The 24,686-nt window shown below is 38.0% G+C and overlaps 1 protein-coding gene across 1 annotated transcript in view; it reads left to right on the plus strand.

Moving 5' to 3' along the window:
• MDN1 (midasin AAA ATPase 1) overlaps positions 1 to 24,686 on the plus strand; it is a 93,563-nt gene that overhangs the window by 51,487 nt on the left and 17,390 nt on the right. The window contains exons 52-82 of the mRNA XM_069011160.1: positions 185 to 294; positions 943 to 1,076; positions 1,660 to 1,820; positions 2,178 to 2,298; positions 3,143 to 3,353; positions 3,495 to 3,726; positions 4,543 to 4,669; positions 5,575 to 5,745; positions 5,887 to 6,101; positions 6,201 to 6,582; positions 6,787 to 6,896; positions 7,982 to 8,678; positions 9,655 to 9,813; positions 10,498 to 10,771; positions 11,742 to 11,977; positions 12,630 to 12,725; positions 12,965 to 13,059; positions 13,761 to 13,885; positions 15,020 to 15,166; positions 15,443 to 15,552; positions 16,002 to 16,075; positions 16,265 to 16,460; positions 17,923 to 18,079; positions 18,248 to 18,394; positions 18,814 to 18,940; positions 19,861 to 19,966; positions 21,063 to 21,178; positions 22,198 to 22,677; positions 23,204 to 23,430; positions 23,775 to 23,921; positions 24,150 to 24,322. Of these exons, the coding sequence (XP_068867261.1) occupies positions 185 to 294; positions 943 to 1,076; positions 1,660 to 1,820; positions 2,178 to 2,298; positions 3,143 to 3,353; positions 3,495 to 3,726; positions 4,543 to 4,669; positions 5,575 to 5,745; positions 5,887 to 6,101; positions 6,201 to 6,582; positions 6,787 to 6,896; positions 7,982 to 8,678; positions 9,655 to 9,813; positions 10,498 to 10,771; positions 11,742 to 11,977; positions 12,630 to 12,725; positions 12,965 to 13,059; positions 13,761 to 13,885; positions 15,020 to 15,166; positions 15,443 to 15,552; positions 16,002 to 16,075; positions 16,265 to 16,460; positions 17,923 to 18,079; positions 18,248 to 18,394; positions 18,814 to 18,940; positions 19,861 to 19,966; positions 21,063 to 21,178; positions 22,198 to 22,677; positions 23,204 to 23,430; positions 23,775 to 23,921; positions 24,150 to 24,322 (5,863 nt within the window). The remainder of the gene's footprint in view (positions 1 to 184; positions 295 to 942; positions 1,077 to 1,659; positions 1,821 to 2,177; positions 2,299 to 3,142; positions 3,354 to 3,494; positions 3,727 to 4,542; positions 4,670 to 5,574; positions 5,746 to 5,886; positions 6,102 to 6,200; positions 6,583 to 6,786; positions 6,897 to 7,981; positions 8,679 to 9,654; positions 9,814 to 10,497; positions 10,772 to 11,741; positions 11,978 to 12,629; positions 12,726 to 12,964; positions 13,060 to 13,760; positions 13,886 to 15,019; positions 15,167 to 15,442; positions 15,553 to 16,001; positions 16,076 to 16,264; positions 16,461 to 17,922; positions 18,080 to 18,247; positions 18,395 to 18,813; positions 18,941 to 19,860; positions 19,967 to 21,062; positions 21,179 to 22,197; positions 22,678 to 23,203; positions 23,431 to 23,774; positions 23,922 to 24,149; positions 24,323 to 24,686) is intronic.

Raw genomic sequence — 24,686 nt, forward strand, 5'->3', positions numbered from 1 at the left:
CTTCTACAGAAACCATATTCAAGCAATTATCTGTTGCAATTTTCTGCACCTGGTTCTTCTTCCATAATACAGTGAATACATGATGTCACTTTGTAGTTCAAATGTCATGTTGTAGCTCACCTTTGTCATAAGGCCAAGTATTTAAAGCAGTACTGGATTGGTAACAACTTTATTTTTACTTCAGGGCAGTGTTATTTCTTGACCGAGAAAAAAGAAGTTACATTGAGAAGAATTTGATTGCCAGCAAGAAGCCAAGAAACAGTGTCTTAAGAATGTCTCTAGATTTCCACAAAAGTGGGTTGATTTTTGCTGTTCCTTTTGGTTCTGTAGTCAATTTGAAATATGGTTAATATGGTTAATTTGCATTGTTATGAAATGTGTACTTTAAACATGGTGTGCAAAGAAAGAGTATGTGAATGTAAAGCAATCAGATGAGGACTAGTGTGGTATCTAACTCTTAAATTAGATATACCTTAGGCAACACTATTTATGTCCCACCTCTATGAGGTAATGAGTGGATATGATTTCTCTCTTAATTAACCAAACTTTAGGGTAACAGTGGAGAGAAATTGGAATAACATTCTGTCTTTAGCTAATAAGAATAACCAAGTTCTTCAGATTATGTAAGTAGGAAGTTTTACTTCTAAAACAAAGGGTAAGATTTAGTGATGAGGTTAGTGTGCTGCATAGAAGCAATTGATCAAGAAATCCCTCATTATGGTTTTTTTTTAATACGTGTATAAAATGCAAAGAGGTAATTGAGAATTGTGCAAATAATGAAGGACTACTTATATTGCTTAATTTCTTGGATCTTTTCCAAGGCTGTGTTTTTTTTCTCAATTATAGAGAGGTTCTAGTGATCAGAAGTTGACCCTTATGTGTCATGCGATTTGGCTGGAATATTCAGTCCCTCCTTTTCTTTTCCTCTTCCCCAAACCTCAGATCCAGGGAGTTACAACTGTCTTCCTCATGGAATCGTGGTTAACCTTGCTGCTTTCTTTGAACTTTGGGATGCATTTGCACTTCACTGGGTGAAGTCTAATCAGGTGGCCTTAAGTGACAATGACATGCATGATGTGAGTAGACTTTCCATAGTACATTTAGGGTTAAGTGAAATGTGATTGTGTGCAGAACACTAGTTTCAGGGACCATGAAATAAACAGCAGTGCTTCTGTCTGTATTCAGAATATGCCTAACAGTAGGCAAACGATCATGTTTGTTTCAGTAGCTGTATTTGTGCCCTCTAATACCTGCTTAGGATGGCATGAACTGTGCTGTAGAAGTGGCTGTTTGATGATAAAGGGAGTATCCATTTCTATCTGTGATAAGAATATCTGAACCTTGACAGCTGACATACAGGTCACAGGGGTGGTTCACTCCTCCCTCTCTCTTTTCAGACCATGAATATAATTTTGCTGAAATCTTGACATTGCAGACTTGGTGCAGGGATTGGTTGGTTTTGGCTGGTGTAGTTCCACCTGCCAGTGTGGTGTTTTTAGAGAACCTGCAGAACCTGGTTGTGTAGCACTAAATACAAAGCATTGTGGGACTCTGAAGTTAATACATGGTGATGGTTTTGCTTTTTCTCTTGCTTGAACCACGAAGTATTGTGTAACCTGCAGCAGTGGTAACACCGTAACCTCCTTGGCTTGTTGCTAGATTTTCTACTGCTCGCAGTGGCGGGACCGGTTCTGGGCAGTCTCTGACACTGTCACGGTGGATTCACCAGGGTTGTCACTTCTGGCTCTGCACTGGCACTGGGTTATGAAACACCTAATTGACAGAATTCCTCAAATGCTTACTGGATCAGACCAGAACAAGTGAGTGGCTTTGTTTGGTGGGTTTTGATTTGTTTCTGTTACATGGCTGTATAAATTACTCTTTTCTTTAGTGTTACAGCTAATTAGCATTGTTTGGATTAGTGTCCCAAGTCATGTTCCGTTAGTGATGCAAATAACAATGTATTAAGTAGCTGTTCATTTTTAAAATTCATGTTTCCTAGCACTGTGCATCCACGTGCTCGAATGATCATCTAGAAATTTTACCCCCTTAGTGAAAGGATGAGAGAGTGACTTTCCTATGCAGCCTTTTGCCGTGTTTCTCAAACTTCCATTAACTGTGTGGGCTTTTTTTCCCTCTGTCCCTCCCTTTTTTTTTTTTTTTTTTTTCTCTACAAGGATTTCCAGGGAAATTCAATCTGTTTCACAGCAGATTCAGAGCTGCTTGGTCAATCCTGCTGGTATTTCAGCCAATATGAAGATACTACAGAAGTCTCTAGGAAGACCCCTTCCTTTTAAGGTATCAATACTCTGCTCTGTTTGCAAAAGATTTGTATTTCCAGCAATGTCCAGATAGGCTTTAATATATTTACAGCACTTGCTTTCCAGGACAGCAAAAACACATTTCTTTTGTGTTTGTTAGATTGATTAAAAAGAAAGTTTCAGCATATGTTAATGTACATATCTTTTGAGAAATATATCAGTTATCCAGATAGCATTTCTACTATTAATTATGCTATGTATAGAAAATATTTATTTAATACAGAGGGATGCCTTTGCTTCATGTTGGCGACCAGTAGTTAGACCTAGGTTTTTATTACCTTATCTCTCAAGGATACTCGGCTATCAAAAAATGCACATGGTTTATTTAGTGAGAGTGTGAAGAACATTCAGTGCTTACTGAGAATTTGGAGAGATCCAAATGTATTTAAGCATCCAGATGTATCTAATGTATCTAAACATCCAAATGTATTTAAATTGCAGTTGTAAACTGCAATTTCTTTTAAGTCACAGTAGCTCCTGAGGTTTTTTTTATCATTTTGTGTATTTATTGCCCTTGATTTAGGTAAGTTGCCATGTTGAAGTATTATTTGTCTGCATAATATATGTAGTTTCTTTATGAAGGGAAAAAACTCTAACTTGACAAGGAGGAATTGTGGCCACCTGTTTCAGTTTCTGTCTTCCTGCTGTATTGAGTCGTGCTACTAAAAGATTATTGTTAAGCTGTTGTTGCAGGCTGGTACTTTACTTGTACTTTAGTTGTGTGCATGTGAATTCGAAATCTTAGTTTTAACTGCAGTCACAAATCTTGTTTGTGGTTTTGTTAGTGCTGCTGAAAAAAATTGTCCTTTTGACGTTTCCAGGATAAACTGGGCATGGAATGTTTTTCTCAGTTAAAAGCTCTCAGCAAAGCACTGAACACTTTGGAGCTAAGATTGGCCTTTGGAGAAAGTAGATGGCAGGAAAAAATGTGCTGTGTGAAAATCGCTGCCACAGGAATAAAGATGAAGAAAGCATTGCTGCAAGCTGATGGCCTGATAATAAGAGCCAATCATTTAGAAGATGTTAGTCTGGGTAGGTAACACATGTGAAGAGCCCAGCAGGATGGTTTCTGCCATCTCCATTCTTTCATACACAGATGGAAAGGGTGTTAGATGTTCACTGACAAGAAACATAGTACGTGCATTTATGTGCCTTTTATATTCCGTCAAACAGATCAACTGCATATATTTCTGAAAGCTCTGCATTCACAACTGAAAGCAGAAGGAGTCACATACAGCTATTCAGAAGAAAGGCTTCCTGAAAACACCATCTCCAACCAGTTAGACCCTGCCTTGCTGAATCAGCTCTGCAGTCAGGTTCAGCTGTGGCCTGCAATGGAATACATAGGGGTGCTCTGGCAGTACAAACTGACAGCAGATTGCATGGCCAAGGCTTGTGCAAGAAGGTAAGAAGAAGGCTGGAGAAAGAAATCCTTTATTTCTTTAATGAGATTCAGAATCCCTAACTAGAAGCTGTAACTTTTGTGCTTTGCATCTGCATGTAAATCTGTGTGTATGTATTTGTAATTTATATACACCTGTGTGTATGTGCATATATATCTGTGCAGCACACAAATACATGTGGTATTAGAAATCAACAGAAGATGTTTATCACCAGATTGCTGGGGGCTACTGCAGAAAGACTAAACTAGACCTGGAAATGAAGGAAGTAAACTAGCATGCATGCTTCCTTTTGTGTAAACTATACACACATCGAATCATAGTTTAAATTAATAGTTAATTTAAGAAGTGTTCGTGTTGTTTCAAGGGGACAAGTGTATTTATTTTTAGTCTGGTTTACCATTCCTTAAAAGAAAGCTATTCATTTATGGACTTCAGTGAAAGCAATTTTTTTTGTGTAATGAGACTCTTAGAATCATTGGTTCACTCTTGAATTCAGCAAAGTTCTGACTTTTCACAAAAGCTATAAAGCTAGAAAACAGTTTCTCCCCAAATGTTTTATATGGTTTGCTCAACATGGAGCTTATAGCTACAGGACATTCTACTTTTTCCCCTTTTTCTTGTGTTTAGATTTTGTCAACTTTGAAGGATTCAAGTGTTTTGAGTAGTATTTGCTTGTTCTTCTCCAACATTTGAAATGCTGTCATTTTAACCTTTCGGTGACTTTGCTTGCCATCTCAATTTGTTTTACTGTCCAAATGATTTGTTTCATGTGCCCTGCTTAAGCATTGCTTAGGTTGTATTTTTTTTACCTGCTACAGGAATAACTGCAGTCAAGAATTAAGCATATGTTCAGATCTAGCTCAGTTTATAGCTTTTTGTCTGAAGTTGACACCAGCTGCTTCTCACCAGCTCTCTGGACTGTGGCACTTGTTACACCTTAATGAAGTAAGGATAAGTTTTATTTTAATTTAATTAAATCAGATCTTTAATTAATCTTGCAGAAGTTTTCAAAGGTTCTTCAAAATACGTATATCACTAAGATTTTTGACATGCAGTTTTTCTACCTCTGCCTGACAAAAACTGTTCCTTCTTTCAACAAGAAAGGTTATTAACTGCAAGCCTTGAGAAAATGTAATTAAAACACAATGTTGAAGGATAAAATATGACAAAGTCTTAAATAACATAGCTCTGTATGATTTAGTTTGGTAGTATTGTTCCATACATGCATCCGTGACCTAGTGGAAAACAGGAAATTGTTTAGGAAATTGTTTAGGAAATTGTTTAGATGGCAGGTGCCAGCCTGGTTGTATCTATGTATTCAAAGTAACTTTACACTGAAAAATGCTTTCCTCTGTTCCCATGTCCCTTTAGATCTGTTGCAAATCAAACAGACTGATAAAACTACTTTATGCATTTTCTGTAGAATGTTTAATAACTCTGGTTAATATTTATGATACAATGGTTGTGTTCCCACAAAGCGCAGTAAAGCACGAGATCACTTTAAATGCTTCAGAGCAGAGTTTTGGATGGCTTTACCTGTTTCATGCCTCTGCACCCTCGTGTATCGTAACAAAAGGTTGCACAGTCATAGACTAGAGGCTGTATTCTAACAACTTGCTCTGTAAACATGCTGCATATTTCACAGACAGGAGACAGTGCTGACATCAGGAAGCGTACTCTGTGTTGAGGAGATGCAAGGAAATACTCTGTGAATTTGAAAGGATCTTGGAGAATATCTTGTACTATCCCTACTGAGAAACAGAATCATGCTTTCTTTGTACGTGTGTGTGCTTAATTCTCTTTTGCTCCCTCTACGTTATTCTCACCTCTAGGTTCTTGTTTCTCCTTAGATATCCCCTGAAGAAATGTCTCTTCTGTCATCTCAGCTAGTTAATGCTGTGTTAGCATCCTTTTGGAGCAGTACTTTCACTACAGACCCAGACTACTGGTTGACTTGGAGGCCATTGCCTGCAACAGAGGAAAACAGCTTCTCTAAATCCCATGTGAACCGTTCTATGAAGGTTTGTCTCCTCTGACCTAATCGAATTCTAGGCTGAATGCTCTTGTTGACTAATTCAGCAGTTTTCTAAAGCCATTGTAAGTTCTGTCATAGTCAGTGCAAGTTGCATCTGAACAATCTAACTCTTAATCTCTTGATTTAGGGCCCAGGCATTTTGACCCGAGCTGTTTTCTCAAAGTGCTTCTTTGAAATTCTAACTAGCAGCAGCAAGACAAGCCAGTGGGATGTGAGTGGGCTTCCTGTCCTGTCATCATCCCATGTAACACTGGGAGAATGGATGGAGAGAGCAGAGCAGCTTCACAAAGTCAGCACAGCGCTGTGGACCAACCTGGCTGTCTCTTCAATAGCAGATTTTAGGTATTAAGACCTCTCTTCCACATAAAAGTTATTTAAATCAAGCATGTTACAGAAGTTTGCTTACTGTGTGTAAACTTCTTCTCATTCCTTTTCCTCCAGACACACAGATGCTAGACTGCAAGGAATAATGCTAAGCAGACAGCTTTCTGCCCTGGTAGATATAGTTCCAATGGATCTTCAAGAAGAATTTTTGGAGTGCTGTGAGAAGCTCTACCTCAGGGATCCTGTTGCATACGAGTACCTTCTCAAGATACTTGGAAGCATCACTGATCAGGAGTTACTTCCTAAAGAATTTCTGTTTCTTCTGCTCACGTGCTTGCATCAGTTCTATGGGGAAGGGCTTCAGGAGTTACCAGAGACAGCTTGGCGAGGAAGCCTCTGGGTGATCATTGGCTTGGTGCAGATCCAGATGTGGCTTCCACAGAGCAGGTTTGATCCAGCTGTTAAAAGAGAATACAAGCTCAAGTACTCAAAAGAAGAGGTGAGTATGAAGCCAAGTTGGCTTTTACCTTTGTTATGTATAAAATCAACACAGAGGAGTTTGGCTTGGGGGTCCTTGGGCAAATATTTGGTCATGATTTTTAAGCGATACAGTTAGAACTTCTTTTAATGTCCAAGAAGTTGATGTACCTACTTGGTTACTAAAATCAGAACTGCTGTGAATGGTTTATTCTTTCCTTTTTAGTTATACCAGCTGGAGTGTGAATGGAAAACACGTGACTTTTCATCCCAACTGCATACAGGAAAAAGTATTGAAGATGAAACAGTCAGCAACTATATTCATCCCCATATCAGGTAACACCCTGGCCCTGAACCCATCTCTTTTAGATTGGACATGTCATCTTTGTGTGCTCAGGCTTTGAAGCTTTTCTCCTCAGCTTTACAGTTTTTCTCTCTTTCTGTAGAAACTAGAGTTGCTGGTTTTAAAGTACCAATTTACATATTGAGGTGGAAGAGAAAAATACAGAAGCTGTGCTCTTTACTTGCAGTAAGAAATTGTTGGTACACTTTGTACTGCTGTAAATAGAGCAATTAAAGCAGTGGCCATCATATACTCATAAAGTTGAAACCATGCCCAGAAGTAAAAATAATGCTATACATTTAAATTACTGTACTTTTGTTAAAATGTACAGTACAATGTTGTCAGTTGAAATGAGATGAATTGTTTATCTATCACTGTAGTTCCTCAAGGCCACTATACATGACAGTGCTATTTTGCAAAGTTCTTCAGCTGGTATTACTGGGGAGAAATCTCCATATGTGTATTTTAGCAGTAGCCTTTGCCATGTTGCTATGGATTAATTAAATTTCTTACCACACAGAGTACACTGTTGACATTCAGAATCTGTAGCCACTGTTATTTTGTTTGGGGCTTTTTATGGTTCTTTTTTTATCTGAGGAAAGTCTAAGCAAAGACAGCTTTCTCCTTTGTGCAGCCTTCCAGGTGTGTTCCTTGTACATGGAGCTAAAAACTATCTATTATTCACAATTTTCCACTTTTAATAGGAATTTTTGATTTCATTATTACACATGTAGAAGATCTGCTAATTCCATGCTACTGCTTAAAGAGAGTGATAATCACTGAAAGCAGATTCTGAATGGCTGAGTTTTACCAATTGCATTACTTTTTCCTTAATGCTCACAGAGCTGTCAGGTAGCAAGAAAAAAAGTAATTGAAGTTTGTTGAAGTGACAGGGAGAGAAATCTACACCTGTGTGCTAAATGGCTGTCCCTTGTTTTTCCCTTGTTTGCTGTTTCACACAAAGTAGCAGAGTATTTCTGATTAATCTTCCTCTGTAGCTGTTATGTTAGAGCTGTTTAAACAGGTTTGTATGAACCATATTTCTATGTCTAAACTGGTCAATGTTATTTCTTAACAGACTGTTGCATGAAAGAATGCAAAGGTTGAAGGAGCAAATAAGCGGTCTTTCTAGAAGGAAGGCCTTCAGGCCTCCAGCTCCACTGTATGATTGCTTGTACCAGGAGGCTCACCAGTACATCAACAGCATAGCACGGGTTTCCTCAGTCCAAGACCTTCTAGCCCGCCTTCTGCAGTTCCTCCGTGGAGAGAGACCTAAATCACTGCAGGCTGTACAGAGCCTGTTAAATGAAGAAGCGTCGTGGCAACAGTCACACCATCAGTTTAGAAAACACCTGGCAGAGGAGTATGCTGCGTTCCCTGATGCCATCATTCCTCTCCAAGCTGCCATCGTGCAGCTGCAACATGGCATGCGATTAGTGGCTTCTGAAGCGTGTGCAGTGCTGCAGAGCTTTGTGTGCCCAGCTGATCTCACCAACCTCCTCGCTTCTTTGTTGGCATTTCCTTCTGTTGGCCATGCCCTTCCCACTTACTTTGCTCGGGCAGAAATTTTATGCTCAGTGAATTCAGTTGGGGTACTTAATGGACTTAAAAAGTTCTCTCTGAAGCACTCTGAAGGAGGATCTGAGGGAGCTGAGCAGCCTTGCCCAACTCTGGAACAACTCTTGGTGAATGCTTTGTTGCATCTTCGATGCCATGTGCTATCCAGAGGAGAGATGGACCAGAAATCTCTGCAGCTCTTCAGACATCTGTGTCAGGTAAGCTCTGGTTGCCCTTAACTGCAATTCTTGCAACTGAACTTGTCCCCTGTGGAAGATGTGGATCTCTTAAAACATATCTAGAGGAGGCCCACAGGAATCAGAGGGCTGAAACACTTCTCTTATGAAGAAAGGCTGACAGAGTTTGGGTTGTTCAGCTGGAGGAAGAGATGTCTCTGAGGAGACATTGTTGTGGCTTTTCAGTATATAAAAGGGGTTTATAAAAAGGATGGAAGGAGACTTTTTACCAAGGCTTGTAGGACAAGGCATAACAGTTTTAAACTGAAAGAGGGTAAATCTAGGTTGGATATGAAAATAATTATTTTAAAATGTGGATGGTGATACACAGGAACAGGTTGTGTCCAGGGAAGTTGTGGATGCTGCAACCCTGAAAGTGTTTGAGAGTGATTGGATGGGGCTTTGAGCAACCTGTCTACTGGAAGATGTCCCTGCCCATGTTAGAGGGGTTGGATTAGATGATCTTTAGAGGTCCTTATCTTGATAATCATTAGTATGATGTTCTTTAAAATTCTCTAAATTTTTCCCACTTAATTGTAAAAGATAATCTAAAATACTGGATTAACTTGTTTGGATTTATCAATGCATAAAATTAGAGCCTGTAACAATTACCAAAGATTTTATTTATATAAGAAAAACTTCAAATAACAAAACCCAAAAATGGACACACAAAGAAAAAAACACCCCAAAGCAAACTTTGTAGAGTGTTTCTTTATAAAATGCTTAAGAAAGGAGACTAGAATTCGGTTGAATACTCTGTTGCATATTGTTGTCTTTGCATTTACCTCATTAGCTTGTTAAGAGGGCAGTTCACAAATGTTAGATGGCTTTGATTTCTACTGTTGTAGACCACAGAGGAGGGAAGAGCCAAGCAAAATAGATGCTGCCCCATTGAAGGAATAGGAGATGATTTTAAATGTTAACTTGTGCAGAAGCATCCTGCTCTGTGTTTCCTTAGGCAATTGTAAATGAATGGGATGAACAGGAACGCCGTGCCCAAGAGCAGGAGGCAATGGAACGCAGCCTGTACAGATACAGGAGTAAAAGTCATGGGAAAGGACAGAGTGAGGAAGAAGAGGAAGAAGAATTTAGGAAGAGATTTCCTTTTCATGAAAAGGTAATAGCTGTAACTGTGAAGAAATACAAAAATTACATCTGAAGTTTCTCCTGAAAATACATGCTATTAATGACATGAGGAATGAAGCAGTTTTTCCTTCAACCAAAAGCTGGATGGGGGTAGATTTTGATAGGTCTTAAGTTACGTGCCTGTGGTTTATTTTATCTTCTGACTGAAAAAGTTTTTGGGATTAATTTCCATTACTGTGGTTGGGTGAATAATCCCAAGTTACATAACTGAATGATAATGTAGTTACTTGTAAAAATCAGGAATTTTATTAATTTAGCAAGTAAAGTCATCTGAGGTCCTACTACCTATGGAGAAGGCTGATCTCCTTGATTAAATAAAGCAGTTGGGAGAGAACAGTTCAGGTCCTCAAGTGACCATACAGTGTTGAGGTGGTTTATCAGCAGACACAGCTGCTGTGTTTTCTGAAAAGGGGTTTAGTTGGCAGCAGCTCAGGGATCACTGTACTGCACTCTTGCCTGCTGTAGTTATGCCCTGAAATGTTCTGTACACCTGTGTTCTGTTTCAGACTCGCAGTCTGTCTGTATGGTACCAGTTGCAAATCATTAGCATGTCCTTGCAATGCCAAAAAAAAAAAAAAACCAACAAAGGAGATAGGGAGAGGAGGCATTAAAGGAAGAAATTAAAATTTACTTTGGATTATCATGTAATTTGCAGGACTTTGAAGATATCACAGCTCAGCCAAGCCTAGAAGAAAAAATGGAAACTGAAGATCCAGTGGAAGACCAGCTGGAAGTTAACAGAGCCCTTTTGTCCAAGAGCTCTATGCAAACAGTAATGAAGGTTCATCAACAGTTGTGCTTAAACTTTGCTCGATCCCTGTGGTATCAACAGTGTCTGCCTTCTCATCAGGCCAAGCATTATTTTAGTACATTTATTTCCTGCTATCAGACTGGTGCATGCCTGATGTCACAATTCTATCCTTTAATTGGTAAGACTGCTAGCAGTATTTCAGATATGCAGGTTTAGATTCTTAACGATTTGTCTAAAAATAATTGCATTACAGGCCATGAAATACACCTATTATGGTGAAAATGCACCAACCTGAATTTTCTTTTTCCAAAGATTTTGCCCCAGGTTCAGAATTGTCTTATGGAATGCTTTGATTTTTATTCTTTTATGCATTTTTTTAATTCCATTTGGTAATACAGAAGACCAACACAATTTAAAAATGTATTGAATACTGAGTGACATTTTGATCACATGGATCTACACAGTCCTGTGGAAGATAAAGCACTTGAAGAAATTTCCCAGAAGTAAATTTTGCAAGGAAGTTCATAAAACAATTGGTTTAAATTTAGCTTATGTGAGTTGAAAAGAAAAATGGCATTGGGTTTTTTTTTTCCACCCTGAATTTTGGAAAACTTGATGTGTCAATTGTTTTAACAATCTGTGAGAGCTCAGAATCATCACTTTTCAAAGCAGAGCTGTATATTTCAGTTCTGATGTAATAAATGCATGTGTGCAATTAAAATGAAGCAGATAAAGGCTGCTGTTTCTACAGTGCCTTACTTTTGTGTTTGCACCTGAGGTGTAATCTATGTGGGAGTTTTTTTGTGTGTTGGATTACTATTCCACAGAGCCTTCCTACTAGTTTTATAGTAATATCTCTTGACGTGAATTTAGATACAGAGGAACTGTGTTTTTCTGATAGGATCACAGCCCACGTTTAGGATGCTGGTTGTGCTTCTGTAGAAAAATTTGATAAAATAGAGAATATAAACTCTAAGTATGTCTCGTGTTCTATACTCCATCTCATTTTTCCAGTGAAATAGTACTATATCCTTGTAAAAGATAGCATGCTAAGGCTTGGGATACAGGAGGAAAAAAAACCCAACTTTATCTATTCAACTGAAAAAAGAATTAATAGCATGTTGATGTCTTCCTTACTTGCTTCCTAGGTGCTGAAATGAATGACAGTCTTTTGGGAAGCCAGCTTCTGTTTAGCACTCTTCTTCACAATACCTTTTTTGAGGAAGTAGCTTCAGATCTTGTGCTGCAGCAAGATGGCCCATATGACTTCTACCAGCATCCCAATATTCAGCAAGTCCGACAGTGCCAACCTGTACTTGACAATTTTGCTAAAGAAATAAATGGGCTACTGCAGGAATGGCCAGAGCATCCTGTACTTGTGCAGGTAAAAACACCTCAACAAATGTTTGGGGGAAGCTGGAGCATTTTAGGATTGCATTTATGTGTAAATATGTCTATAGATATGCATAGACGTGTGCATACACATTCATATGCTTGCGTAGCTGTTGTCTGTATTACTTATGCAGATGTTCTGAAGTCATACCTGTTTATTCATAAAAGGTATAGGTATTATTAGCTGTTCTATTTTAGTTATGAAATGTTAGGTGGGGTTCTGCCAACTCTGAACTTTAAGCAATCTTCAGTCTGCCAGAGCTCAAAGATCCCTGGGGTCTTGCTGTTTCTACTCCTGTTTTTTTCCAAAGTTCTTTCTTTCATAATGCTTTAGAATAATTATTTTTAGTCTCTCTTATGGGATCTATGTGGTCCTCAGGTTACATTTCTTAGAGTAATGTAGAAACTCAGATTCTATAGGAACTCTTTGCATTAGGTCATTTGTGCTACCTTCCCTGAGTGCATTGGCCTTACTGAACTAGTGAGCTTATACTAAATTGAGAAAGCAGTTTATGAATGTAAAAAAAAAAATTCTTACCTCTTGCAGGGGATGGTTATGCTAACAGAAATTAACTCAATTTCATGGCTTCTTCTGTTGAAAGTGCATTTACTATGGGCTAAATGCTTTTGTTTTTATTCTGCAGCTGTTAGTTGTGATGGACAGAATCCGGAGTTTTCCACTTTCTAGTCCTCTCTCAAAGTTTCTGAATGGCTTGGAGATTCTTCTTGCAAAGGCACAGGTAAGAAAAAGGCTAAGGAAAAGCTTTGTTTTCTCTTTTATGCTTCCTTACCTATATTTGATACCATGTTACAAACACAGTACGTGAAAGCTGTCTGCTTGACAGGATTTGGGGAAGTGAACTTACTCCATGCTGAAAGTTTCAAGAGCAAGAACCCAGTAATCCAGAGTAATACAATGAGTCTTGCCAGGCAGTGACTAATTTCTGGCTTTGTGTAAAGGGGAACTTTTCTTTTCCAGGACTGGGAGGAAAATGCTAGTCGAGCCTTGTCCTTGCGGAAGCATCTTGATCTGGTCACACAACTGATTATTCAGTGGCGTAGATTGGAGTTGAAGTAAGAACTGTCCTTCCATGCTGCTTTTCCTTAGATACTGTAAGCTTTTCATCTCCATGGAGGCACATTCCAACACAGAATTGCCTTAATCCTGGAACATGCTTCTGTGTATCTGTCGTACTGAAAATGTGGGGGGAAAAGAAACCTCCAATGAGGATTTGTAGTGGCTCAGAATGAGCATGTCCAGGCCACAGTGACCCCCTATGTATTTGCCTCAGGAGAAGTAGAAGCAATATTTTACATATGCTCTCCTGTTTTCATCCTAGGGTTTCCTGACCCTGCAGGGTTTTTTCCTGTTTAATAACAGTCATTAAATTGTCCTTAAAAATTATTATCCAGTCTCCTGTTTAAGACCATGTAAAATTTTTATAGCCACAGTATGTCCCAATCAGGAATTCTACAAGTCCACCTCACTTTCTGAGAAAAGAAACTTTTGAATCTGCCTCTGATGGATTTTGCTTTACCATTCCATCATTTCTTCTCACATATTTAATAATGTTGCCAAAACAATGATCCTCGGGAGTTGATTGTATATATGCTTATATGTATGTATGTAATGTATGTGTATAAGCTTATGTGCAGATTCTTCCATCCTGTTACACTTTCCATTAGTTAAATAGAAACAGAAAAAAATTTTTTGTTGTTTGGAACCTAAACTACCCCTGATATTTTTGATTTATCTCTCCTCTTATTGTTTCTAGTTGCTGGTCAGTAAGTTTGGACAATATTATGAAGCAGCATGTGGAGAAATCCACAAAGCACTGGTTCTCAATCTACCAGATGATTGAGAAGTATGTTCAAGAACAGACAGAGGCAAACACAGAAGGTAAGTGCTGGCCTTAAAATGGATGTGTGATGCAGTTCTAGTGATTACTAAGGATATATGTTTAAGGTCCTTAACACCAGAATTTGACAATGCGTTTTTCAGGTATAGTTCTTTGCCCTACAGTAAATTCCATGACTGTGTAGGGTCTTCCATATGGAGTGAACTTTGTATTTCTGAAACAACTTGGTGGCTCATAGGGCCAGTGTTGCAATGTAAAGAAAAGATGTCTTTAAAAAGTATCTAAAAGGAAGTAGAATTGTGATAGCTGTATGTCGTCATGCACATAAAAACATTTCAAACAGATCTGGAGGGTAGGAGGCCTCCACCTGCAACTGGAAAAGGCACCTCAGTTTTTTTAGCTGCAGAAAGCATAATTCATATCCCAGCTGAACTGCTTTTAACATTCTGTATAAAGCCTAAAGTATTCTTAGAATAAGTAGGTTTTGGTATGTACTGTTCTTAGCAAATCTGTCTGCATGTGTTCATGTTACATCAAATAGGGGAATGAGGGGCAGTGCCTTGCCTCCCCCATATTTAATGGAATTGTAAAGATGAAAGCAGTATCCTCTGGCTTGGGGTCGAGTTTCCAATCTCATGACTACTTAATGCACTTGATGAGCTTCAGATTCTTAGCTTATATTACATCTCCAAGGGGACCACATGTCTTCTTCCATAGGTAATACTCCAAAGACACTGTATTCTCTACCAGATTCTTCTGATCTGTTTCTGTCCTCATGACTTTGAGGAGTTAAGAAACTGGCAGTGACTAATTGTAGTAGGGCTCATCATGACTGAAAAAGCCATTCATTCATTCATAGACAATAGCAAGTGTTTTGTAAATACTCAGTGCACTGACTCTGAAATTGGACATATAACTGACCTTCTCAGTCAATATCTTAATGCTGCTTCTTGTTCCCTGTCCTTTCTCCCAGTGTGGCGTTTGTTGGTTTTACTTATTAAATCAGAATTCTTCCCCTCTCTGCCCCTGTCCTATTTTGTTTTGAACTTTTCCTAATCGAGATACAATATTTAGGTGAAAGTTTAGAAAGAGCAGACAACAATTTTCATGTAGATCTTCTGGGGTTTTTTTTGTTTTCTCTCACTTTCTTTCTAAATTTCTGGTCCAATGTTCAGGAATTGAGCAAATGGATCTGAAAACTCTGGTCAGCACCTTACAGGCTTTCATTGAAGGCTCTACTCTGGGAGAGTTTCATGCACGGCTCCAAGCACTATTGGTTTTCCACTGTCATGTATTGCTGTTGCCTCAAGTAGCTGAAAAGGGTAAGTTGTTAGCATTATCTGTGTTATCTGTCCAGCAGTCTGGCCATCAAGTGTTCCAGACTTTCCAAACAGGTCACTAAGCTCCTAAATAGTACACAAACCAATGGTGCTGTTTTCCTGTTGGTCAATTTACCCCATCTTGTGGTGTTTCTAAACTTCCAAAAAGAACAGGGGTGCATTTATTTTAATGGTACTGAAGAATATCCTCTGGTAAAAGAAGGATGATAATGATTATTAGTATTATTGTTATTATTATCTGTCCCTTCTCCCTTCTAGATGTTCTTTGCAGCATCCTGTGGAATCTATACAATTACTATAAGCAGTTTTCAGAGTGTGTTGAGGCCAAAATCACTGAACTTCGTCAACCCATAGAAAAGGAACTTAAGGTAAAAGGAAACTTGGCTCAGACAATGTATCGGTCTAATCAAAGGAACAGTGGAGCAGATACAATTTGAATTTGTCTATAATAGCTCTGTTGGCCACTGTAATCCCTACTAAACTTCACATTTTCTTTGGCAAGAATTTATTTTTGAGGTGGGGGATGAGCTGATTGAAGGCTTTAAGGTTTGATCACTCCCATTTATCCGTGCAGGTTTCTACCAGTGGTGAAGCCCCTTTGGATTTCATAACATTTGGCTCTGCAGCAGTTTTTATGCAGTGCAAACACATATATTAATAAGATGCCTGTGCAATAATTTTCTCACTTACTAAAATGTCTTGCATTTTAAGATTACCAGATCATCATAGCTTATTAGGTTTAAAGATCATATTTGATAGGGAAATGCTTCATTTCATTTACATAAGTAATCTCACTGATTATTCATTTTCCCAATAGGAATTTGTGAAGATTTCCAGGTGGAATGATGTCAGCTTCTGGGCTATAAAGCAATCAGTTGAAAAAATACGGAGGTAAGCCAGAACTTAAAATTAAGCTCCCTATTTTGAACCTTCCTTCTTGATGATTTCTCTATGATGTTGCATTTGAATGCAGAAATGTTTCTTCTGCTCATAACACAGTGGAAATATTTATTTCCAGCAGCTGGGAGATTTCCAGGATTACAAAACCCAGTAACATTTTTGCTTTCATTTGGTAATTAGAACCCTCTTTAAATTCATGAAGAAGTTTGAAGTTGTTCTGGATGAGCCATGTCGGCCTGCCTTGGTGGAAATTGGTAAGGAAGAGCAGCTGGACTGCATGCAAAAGCAAGAAGAACCTGACGACAAAGAAACCAAAATTCAGAGGCTAAACAACACATTAAGAAAGGTTCTGTCTGCTAGAACAGATGTTACCAAGGTGACTGAATGAGTTATTCTAAGTGTGGGAAGAATATTTTCTCTGTTCTCATCTATATGTTGCTTTTCACTGATTTATTCAGGAAGGTCTTATGTAAGTGTCAAATCTGTTGAATATATCATAAACTTCTTTGGTCTTCCTTGTGTTCAGTGTTACACAACACTGCAGATGGGTGGGAATGCAGCATGGAATGACGAGCATGGTCTGTACTGATCTGGTGCTATATCTGTGCTCTGATAGAGAGATGAGGCAGTCACACATTTCATCTCCCAATTTGCTTACGTATTGTCTGCAGCAATTTGTTACTTCTCTACTATTAGTGCAGTAAAATAGCCTGGGAGTTGAAATTATTATTTTTTTCTAAACAAGGGCCCAAATAAACAATTGTTTAGCTGTGGGATTTTTGTGTATATAAGCTCTGATTAAATATTAAGTCACTTTTGGCTTGGCTACTGATAGGGGAATGCACTACATTGTCATATGTTTGCTGTTGACTGACAGTTACTGGACTGTGAACATTTGCCTTGGACAAGCTGATGCATGGTAAATCCTGCTCCCCAGAGTGCCAGTTTAGTATGTCTCTAATTAATTTGCCCAGCTCAGAGAGGAAGCCAGGTAAATTTCTTCCTGAAAGAATTCCTACTCACATCGTTAGTTTTTATTAACAAGATGCAAGGAGACAGTCATAACTCATCAGAATTTGGTGGTGGGTGGGTGGGAAATGCTGAGTTACACTCAGCTTTGTTCAGTTTCTTCAGACCAGGAGCAGGGCTGGTCTTGCTCATGTCCTGTACAGGAGGGTAGAGCAAGGAGGCAGAAATCTAATGCAAATCTAACGTGTTTGATTGATTGAGGGTTTGGTTTGTTGGTCAGTGGTTTGTAAGCCTATTACTGATAGTTAACAGGGTTGTTGGTTTCACTTCTTGCAGTTTCATGTTGTCTTCATTCCTTAAAGAAGACGCATGCAAACATAAATTGAATGATAGGATTAGCTTTGGATGTGCTGAGGAATTACTTCTATTCTTTAATAATTTCTACTACTTGCACACTGGTTTTGTTGTTCTTTAAGAACAAAATTCGTGTCTCGTGGAAAGTAAGTGAGGGTGTTCTTTCCTGGCATCCTGAGGGCATTAGTGATGTATGGGAATGCCTTTAAACTTGGAAGGCAGAGGAAGCTGACCTGAAGCAGTGATTACTTTTTTCATGGAGGTAATGACAAATGCCTAAGACAGTAAGATCGTAGCGTCTTTCATTTGCTTGACTGTTTTCAAAACTAATGTCTGCCTGACATACATGTATTATAATTCTTCTCAAGTATTGGTGCTGAACTGATGAAATAATCACATGAGCATGTTTTGGGGTTTCAGATGAATTTAGCCCTTTTTTTAAAGTGATTTACTCCTAGTGATCAAATGAGAGCTTTGAATATGTGTGTATAATTTTCTTTCATTTTTTTTTTCAGAGGACACTCCCAGAATGTCAGGATGGCATTACATTTCATACAGAATCTCTTCAGTATCGTCTGTCTAAGCTTACAAAAAAAATGAAGAAAATGTGTACAGCAGTTACAGAAAATAATTCATTCCTAAGCCTGGTAGAAAATCTCGACCAGTTCACAGGTTAGGTTTTCTTGTGATTTCCATACCACAATTGACATCTATAACATAAATGGAACAAACCAGGAAAAAGTGCAGATATATAGTTGTCTTCCTAGAGTGTCTTTGCATGGCTGCTTTGTGTACATTAAATTTTCAATCTCTTACCTTTGTCTGCTGTCTTCTATACAGGTGGTATTATTGTTTCTGTAGCTGAACTGCAAAATTTAACATTTGACCAGACAGCAACAAAGGAGAAGCAGAAATCCGAGGCAAAGCATATTCAGATGCAAAAGCAACGGGCTTTGTCAGATCTCTTTAAAAGCCTTGCTAAAACAGGTGAGCTTTGACTAAAAATGGGCTTGGTTTAAAAGTACAGAGTTCTTGAGCATTTTACTATCTTTGCCAGTACATCTAAACCCACCATAATACGATGACAGATAACACCTTTACCTTCCTCATTCATCAGCCTTTTCATGTCTTAAAAATGATCCCTAACTCAACCTTCTTAAAGGACATGGGGCAGTGAAAAGTCCTTAATACACACAGGTCTGTTAGTCTTATTTCAGCTGTGTTGTTCAGCTGTGTTCAGCTCAAGATAGCTCAGCTACAATGTGTTCTTACATTACAAAACTTGCAGCATGTTCAAAGACTTGTCAAAATAAGCACATTTGATATCTTACTACCAACTGTATGAGTGACATTTTTCATATGAAGAACGAGGGCATCAAAGGATGTGTGCTCAAATACTGTTCCAGGTTTGTCGTACCGGAAAGGTCTGTCTTGGTCCCGTTCCAAAGACTACCAGGAAGTTCTCTACCTTCGTCCACTGGACTTGTGTAGTGCATTGGCTGCAGTGAATTGTACACATGAACTGGATGCCACGTATGTACACAGGACTTTTTACCCTCAGATTGTGTAAATTGTAGCTGTAGTACATGGAATTTATTGCTTGTTGATTTAGACTGGATTTCTGGATGGTAATTCATTTAGGGTTTTGCATATTCCTTTCCTTCTATTACTTCTCAGTTTGGTATGTGCAACTGAGCAAGGATTTGGGTTTTTTTCATTTTGGTTTTTTTGGTTGTTTTTTTTTTTTTTAATTTGCACTTTAACAACTGTACCCTCAGTTTCATTCTTTCCATGAATTAGATTTCAGTTAGCCCTCCACTGTCCAGCCTTGCCTGGGGTGCTTTGCTAGCATTATATTTGAGGGTAAACTGCTAGTGATTTTATTGAAGATGAGCTGTGATTTTCAGGGATTACTTCGTTGTTTTGTCTTCATTAAATAATGGCATATTTCAGGAGAAAATGCAAATTCTTTGAAGTGGGCATTAACAGAAAAACTTTCTTAGAGGAAAGATGGTTTCTCAGATTTTTTTTTTTAATTGTTTCTCTGTCAACAAGTGCTTTTTTTTGTTACTGAGACATGCTGGCTATTGTCCTTCTGGGATGTAAGGGTTTAGTTTATGGTACCTTGCATCAGGGCCAAAAGAAAAGCTTCTGTGTGAAGCTGGATTTATTTGCACGAGGGGAAGAAAAACAGTATCACTATTTAAGCATTAAATGGTATTCAAAGATGGTGATCTTGCTGCTGTTGCTATTTGGTTTCCTTAGAGTTTATTTTAAAAATTTAATGTTTTCTTTAGACTAGAATATTTTTATATAAAATGAAGAATTGCAAGATGAATGCATTTGCAAAACAACAAATTTCAAGCAAAACTGTTGAGGTGAAGAGCTGACCTGGTGGCTCCAGCATGCTGAGGTACTTTTTAATACCAGACGACCTCTTTGTGTTCTGCCAGGTTGCTGACAGAGATTTCTTCTTCCTGGGATGGATGCCAGAAGTACTTCTATCGGTCACTTGCACGTCACTCTCGGCTCCAGACGGCATTGTTAGCACCTGCCAAGGTAAAAACAGCAAAGTTAAAAACAGAATCTTAATTCTGTTAACTTCATTTTACCAGCTTGGACTGAAATTTCCAAGTAGTAAAAAGGTGATGGGAGATTATGCTATGTTGTGTAATATGATATTAAATATGACACTTTTGTACCACTCCTTAAATGCAGCATGTGAAAACCTGCTGTTTTATGAAGGGACAAAGTTGGTTTAGGGAAAGAAGTTAATGATCTATTCAGTGTACAGTGTCTTTCATCCCATCAGATCCCAAATTGCTACTTGTTGTGCATGAAGAAACTCATGAAAAGCTGAATCCAAACTTGTAAGGAAAATAAACCCAATGTTATTTGGTGTTCGTGAAGAAATCAGTTGATATTTATAATTGGGCATAACTGAAGTCTGTGTCCAACACAAGAATTGCCAATATATTTCTTCCTTTAAAGATTGGTCTAAAATCAGTAGAACAGACAAATGAGCTCTGCCAAACCAGAACCACTTCTGCAGCATTTCAGAAACAAAGTGTCTCTTCCAGATGCTCTTCCTCTCATTATGCATTACCCCTTGTTTTACAACATGATCTTACAAAGTCACACCTGATATTGGATACAAATAGTGGAACATGACTGTGATCAGTTATGCTTTGTGTTGGGAGCATTTATTCTGAGCCTTACAATGTGACCCCCTTCTAATGAAAGGAGTGAAAGTAATTGTCAGTGTATCTGGTAAAATGAATTGAATGGTTTTAGCAGTGGTCATGAATGTTAAGTATTTAGACTGGTATCTCTTCAGATTTTAATCATTACTTATAAAAGGTAGATTCAATACTGGAACTAAATTCCTGATACGAATTGCTGCAGTGGAGTGACGTGTAATGTGACTATTGCAGAAGTTACTTGAAAGTCAGATTTGTATGCAGGATATATAGAAGATGCAGAAAAGATGAAGATGGGGAAACTAATGATTGTAACTCTAGTCTGTATATTAAGACTTGTTCAATTAAACCATAATCTTTCAGTCTGCTCAGTGAAATGGAGGCACAGAGAATGTTCTTGTCTGGTTGTTTATCTAACTGTTCCCTCCCACTTTTTCTGTCTCTGTTTTGTTTAGGATATTGGACTAGGTAGCATTGAACGATGCAAAGGGTTCACTGCACACCTCATGCAGCTGCTTGTGAGACAGAGGCGATCTCTTACTGCGTTGACAGAACAGTGGATCTTACTGAGGTATTTTCCATCTTCCAGCATTTAAATGTTGGCAAGAAGTTTTCACAGTAAGCAAATCAGTTCAAGAAAGATGGAAAATAAGGTAGAAGAGAATAACAAATTTTTCCTCTGCTTCCCTATATTTCTCCTCCCCTCATTTAAACCTAGATAGAAAAGATTTAAGTTTATCCTATCACTACAGACAGTATTTTGTAAATAATTTTGTAAAACAAGTTAGCCATATATGTGAAATAATTCCTATAGTTAATTTCACAGTTAAACCATTAAACTTAGATTGTTTTATCTCTCTCATTTGGTATTGGCCTAAGTTAATTTTGTTCACATTCAAGTTGTTGGCTTGACCTGGACCAAATAAATGATCTGGGTGGTATTTTGAGCCAAAATAAATAAAGCATCAACAGCTTACAAAGAAAAATTCTAGAAAGGTGGGACATACTAAATGTTGTGTCAAAACTGTAACAGGAAAAGTAAGAATCTTTCTTACTTGATATGATTTTTCACTCCATTGCTTGAGTCATCGGAGTGATTGCAGACGCCACCTTTGTTGAGCATATTTGTGCTCAGCACACTGTAATCCACAAAACTTTCTGAAGTCAGGTTAGGAGCTAGTACCTTTGTACAGAGAAGGAATTCTGGACCGGAGATTACTGGTGCAAAATTTATTCTAACCCCAGGAAACTTGAAAAAAACAAATTAAAAAACCCAACTAAACAAACTCCTCAGCTTTACAGTCACAGGAATAGTAAAATTTTCAGGACACTTATCTGCATTACTATGACTTTCATAGCAAATCAGATTTCCTGGGTTTTGGAGTATTTCATAATTCAGGGAGGGAAAAGAACACTAATTAAACAACTTGTAAAAAAAAAAAAGAAAAAACTATTTTTTTTTAGTTTTTCCAGGAGAGATTATTATCTAGATATTTTAAAAAATTAATTTAGTTAAATGTAGAGCTTTTAAAAAGGAAGTACAACATAAAACTCAGTGATTATAACTTCTCCTTCTTTCTTTTTAACTAGGAACTTCCTGAGTTGTATACAAGAGATAGATTCTAGGCTGACTGCTGACAGAGAATACAATTCAGCATTTCCTCCTCAAGACAGTATTCAACAATGGACAGACAGACTGCAGCAACTTTCCATGCAGTGCGTGATGGTTCTTGAGGATCTGTCTTGGTTTATCCAGTGCTGCCCAAAAGAAGAGTCAACCAGGTCCAATGAGAGTGAAAGGACCGATGTCAAACCCAATATTTTTCAGAATCCAGTACCTGAAATGGGAAATGTTCTTGCGGGAATACCTGACCTGATTCCCTCAGATCTAAAACACTTGTCTCCAGTAACAACTGAGCAATTGCCTCCTGGATGCAGGATGCGAAATAAGGATCAGCTGTGGCTGCAGGTAGCTACACAATTGACTGCAATGATGGCAAATGTGAAGGCCATGAAAGCAGAAGTGGACAGAGTAAGACAACAGTCACGTGAGGCCTCCTTTTATTCCTGGTGAGTTCTACACATGAACATCTCTTCTGTTTTATGTTCACATAATATGTGTGAAGTCATTTTGAAAATTTTTGCCTATGCATATATTGAAAAGTGGGTTCAGATGCTCTTCAAACATTTTTCCTTTCATTTTTTTTTTGCAAAATGCAGTGCCTGACTCTTTAAAAAAATGTATGTCTTCTCCCACTCCCCTGACAAGTCAAAAAGATTTCCATCTCAGCTTCCCACTTTGTCTTTGGTCTCTCAGGATTTTATCCCCATAGCTCCTTAGCTAATGAGGTGAATTTCAAATAAAAATTTAATGAAGAAATTTTCATTTTAAAAGTAATTTGTAGCCTATTTAATAACAATCTTCTAATTTTCTCTCTGCTTCAAACAGTGTGAATATAAGCTGGTTGTCAGACCTTTTATTTAATAATTTCATAATGGAGATATGCTGCCTCTCCCTTATCCATGCCCCAGAAAAGGTTTAATCTTAAATTGGGCTGTTTGTTTTTCTTTCAGTATTATGGTATTTCTGTTGCAGGAGAGACTTTGAGGTTTGCTCATCAGCTGTGAGTTGTTTGCTTGAAGTCTCAGTCCAGTTACAAAGCATAGAGTGCCTGTTTCTTCCAAATGGGCAAGACAGGGAAGCTGCAAATCAGATGGCCCTCATCAAGAGCCTGAAGTATATACAAGAGGAAGTTAATAACACATCTTCAGACTTCACAGCCTGGAGAACACAGCTTCTTGCTTCTGTGTCAAATTGCAGTGGTAAGGATAATTTTTCTCTACCTGATTTGTAATGTTGGTAAAGACACAATTTATTAGTTTGGTTATTGCTGAAGGTGGCCCTGTGTTCCTTCTGTTATCCAAAAACTTTATGAAATTCAAACTTTCAAAATTTAGTCCAAACTATTTGTGCAGTATTATTTTTTTACCATCTCTGTTAGTGACAGATCTTGCACCATGTTGTAGGTCAGGATTAGCAAGGATATTTTGGTAGAACTGGATAGTAAAAATTGCATAGTGCTGTCATTGTCCTTGCATAAAGGAAACATAGGAACTTGTAATCTGATGTGTTTCTGTTTAAAACTGCTTATGTTATGGTTCAAAAGGAAATCAACAGTCGGATGAAGAGTTTGTGGAGCAATTCTCAACAAAAGTGGAAACTGTTATCCATGCTGTTCTGTATGCTGTTCAGTGTTTGGTAGAGAGAAAACAGAAAGGTGGAAAAGAGGAAGAAAAATCTTCAGAGGAAAATGGTAAGTTTGTCAATATACTTGTGTGGGGAGCAGAAGAGTTTAAACAATGCAAACCTTAAAATTTCTTAAATTGTGTGTGTGTGTCAGAGGTACCATACACAAATAAATTGCTATTTTAAGAGAAGTTGTGTATTTAAACAGATAGGGTAGATATATCCAGATTTCTTACTATAACATTTTTAGATTGTCTGACTTGATCTCCATTTTTTTCATGTATTTCAAACAAAGAGGATGCAGCCTTACTTGATGTGGTTAAAGCTGGACATATAACTAAGCTTTTGGATGAAGATCTGTCTGCTGATTTGGAGTCTCTACATGTGCAGAAGGCAATTTTAGGTGTTTCAGAGCTCCTGGAGATCCTGAAATATTACAGGGAAGACTGTACTTCATATAAACATAAGGTAAAATTGTTCTTTTCAAGAGTTTATTGGCTTAGGAGTCTCAAGAGATTTGGAATTGTGAACTACTTTGGTGGTTAAACGTGCATCGCTTCTTGCCCAGTGCCTTAAAACTAGAAGCATGTGAGAAACTGTGGACAAATAAAGGTAGTCTTCTGTAGTGCAAAAGTCAGACATTTCTGTAGTAAGAAGACAAAGTTTTTGTTTTTGTGAAAAATCTAGAAAAAGCTCCAGAAACTGTAGAAATTGTACTTAAACTCACCTACTGATATTTCTGCTTTGAGCATCTCTTTACAGTCACTATCATGACCCTCTCTGAGGTGCATGTCACTAAGTACAAATAATGACTGATAGCTCTTTTTGTGTT

This window comes from Aphelocoma coerulescens, chromosome 3 (assembly GCF_041296385.1).
Source record: "Aphelocoma coerulescens isolate FSJ_1873_10779 chromosome 3, UR_Acoe_1.0, whole genome shotgun sequence".
NCBI classification, from domain to species: domain Eukaryota; kingdom Metazoa; phylum Chordata; class Aves; order Passeriformes; family Corvidae; genus Aphelocoma; species Aphelocoma coerulescens.